Genomic DNA, 2,560 nt, shown 5'->3' on the forward strand with positions numbered 1-2,560 from the left:
TTTATTTCCTGTTAGTAATGTTTTAGTTTAGTTTGTTTCACAGAACATAAAAACCAAATTAATTGAAGAAAACCAAAAATACAAGTGAGGCTGTGGTAGAAACGGCTTATATAAAATCCACAACCAAAGTACATAGAATAATGTATACATACAAAATCAGTGTGTGATCAGTGTGTAGTGTGCATAAAATACATACAAATGTAAAAAAAAAAATCATCATGTAGAAAAACAGAAATATTTGCCACATTTACAGTAAAGACAACAGTTGACTAAGAGTTATTGTTTTTGCCTAAATCATATACAGTTTAAAAAGCTTATGATCTACCAAGGGAGGGCGGCTGCCAAATCCATCAATGTTAGCTTATGGAATAAATCGCCTTGCTCATGTGACGGAGGAAATTTAAAAGGATAACGAAGAGTATAATTAGTTTACCAGTAAATATGTGAAGAAAGGACTTTGCTATGAGGGGGATTAAAGGAGAAGAAAAAAATCTCTGTTCATACCTGCAATCTGCTCCTCTGTTAGTTGGTCAGCCTGTGGTTGGAAAAAAACAAGGAGGGGGTTACAAACAATGAAGTTTCTCAACAAGGCAACTATTCCAAATCCAAAACTATTGCATCATTGCATTCCTCCCTACCCACAAACCACCACACAGCTCCACACTGGCCTCAGTGTTCAGGGGTCTGTTGGCCCCAGTGATAGGCCATCACCACAGGCCTCAGCTGGAATCTGCTCTCAGGACTGCCAAGATTTAACAATAACAATACCCCAAATTAACTACTAGCCCCATTAGCTAGCAGCCGATGCACCGGGGATGGGAGCATTAAGCAGTTGTTTCCATATTTCTAACCAAGATTTCCTTTGCATTTCTTTTCTAAATGCCATTTTCTTCTGTAAACAGAATCATACCGTGGTAAATTAATTTGGTCTCTGCAATGGTTTAATGCCAATAAGAGTTACTGTCATAAAACTGAAAGAGATCTTGATGGATATGGATACTTGGCTCACACTGACTGCAGAGACTTTATCAAGATGTCTTTTAAAGGTTGTGTTCGTTTCAAAGACTGTTAGAAAGCTTCCATGTAGAGAACTCTACAAAAGGCACTGCACAAAATTATGGGATGCTCCATGGGATTGGCTCACACCATGTTCAAAAAGTAGGCTACGCCATGGCGACTGCTCGGCAACGAGATGCTGTAATAAAACAGATAAAGTGCTGTCTCCAGAGCAGGAGAGAATGCTTAGGCAAGGTTGGTTCAGGACATGTCAGCATGGGAGTGTTTTCCATGGTCATACTAACAGGAGAAAAAGGTCTGCTGGGTTGGCGCAGATTGGTCCCCCTCCTTGTCTGTTCCCTCTGCTAGCTGAGGCTCTTTGAAGGCTGATAGTGACTCACACATGCTTTAAATGGCTTGCAGGCGAGCATCCACTGCCAAGCCTTTTACATAGACAATTCAAGCATCTTTTGTGAAGGAGCTACTGTTTTCAAACAAATGCCCTCAGCAGTAAAGTGTGAATACAAAGCTTGAGGCGCAAATAACTCCCACGGCTACCTCCCATCGCGGCTTTATATAAAAAAAGACGTTTAATTATTATTGTTAACAGACCACACTGACATCATTGGGCTTGACAGCAAAGGAACACACACAGAGCAGACACACACACAGAGCAGTGCACACACACACACCCACATAACCACATACCCACACCAACACCCCTTAATGGCATTCTTCCTCAACACCAATATTATCTATCCCCATGTTTCATGTGAATTAGTCAGAGTAACCAGTTCTGCCTCGAAGCAAATTCCTCCAGCCCATCGATGTGTTTATGTGTATGTACAAGCAATCTAGCTGTGGATACTGCCAAGCAAACATCCAATCACAAAGTAATCTCATGGCTGTGGAAATTGGAGACCTGTAAAGTCAATGTTTGGAGGTGAGGTGTTTTTATTTTTCCAAATCAAGCCAGTAAACTGAATTGGTTGGTATTGACTAGATTGGGTTAGCCTTGATAAGATTTAGCAGACGACACACTGCAAGCTGACCTTTAACTTTTCAGAAACAAAAAGGCCTCTCCCTGTGGCTTGAGTAGCAGCAGCCCCAGGATGGATTGATCCAGCGCTCATACAATTAGCTGACATTATTCAATGCTATTCTTTTCCCTCCCTGCACCCTCTTCCTGTCTCCATTTCCATCTGTGAGAGTCGGAAATGTCAAGAGACAAAAAAAGCTCTGCCGATGCCGCCATGCCACCCAGCTTGACCAATATTCTCTTTCTCGTCTGAGTATTTCTTCCTCTGTCCCGACCATCTTTTTTTCCTTGTGTATGTTTAACACGGTCTTTCTCTGCTGATAACTCTTGCTTCCTATCTTCCCTTAGTCACCCTCTTTGTCACGCTGTGCCGCTCCTGCTGTCTCTTTCTGTCCCCTGCTGTCTCTCTAAGTGGACTGGGTGTGGGATTTGGTGACTCAGTGCTATGGATCCTCCCCTGGCTTAGGCCCAAGCTGTTGGGGCCTCATGGTGCTGCTGCACCACCAGGCCTACTACCGGCCCATC

The 2,560-nt window shown here is 42.7% G+C and overlaps 1 protein-coding gene across 1 annotated transcript in view; it reads right to left on the reverse strand.

The window, feature by feature from the left end:
• The window catches only part of LOC116706189 (calmodulin-1), a 15,159-nt gene that overhangs the window by 9,567 nt on the left and 3,032 nt on the right, over positions 1–2,560 (reverse strand). Inside the window, exon 2 of the mRNA XM_032542880.1 lies at positions 505–535. Coding sequence (XP_032398771.1) covers positions 505–535 — 31 coding nt within the window. The remainder of the gene's footprint in view (positions 1–504; positions 536–2,560) is intronic.

This window comes from Etheostoma spectabile, chromosome 18, assembly GCF_008692095.1.
Source record: "Etheostoma spectabile isolate EspeVRDwgs_2016 chromosome 18, UIUC_Espe_1.0, whole genome shotgun sequence".
Classification (NCBI taxonomy): domain Eukaryota; kingdom Metazoa; phylum Chordata; class Actinopteri; order Perciformes; family Percidae; genus Etheostoma; species Etheostoma spectabile.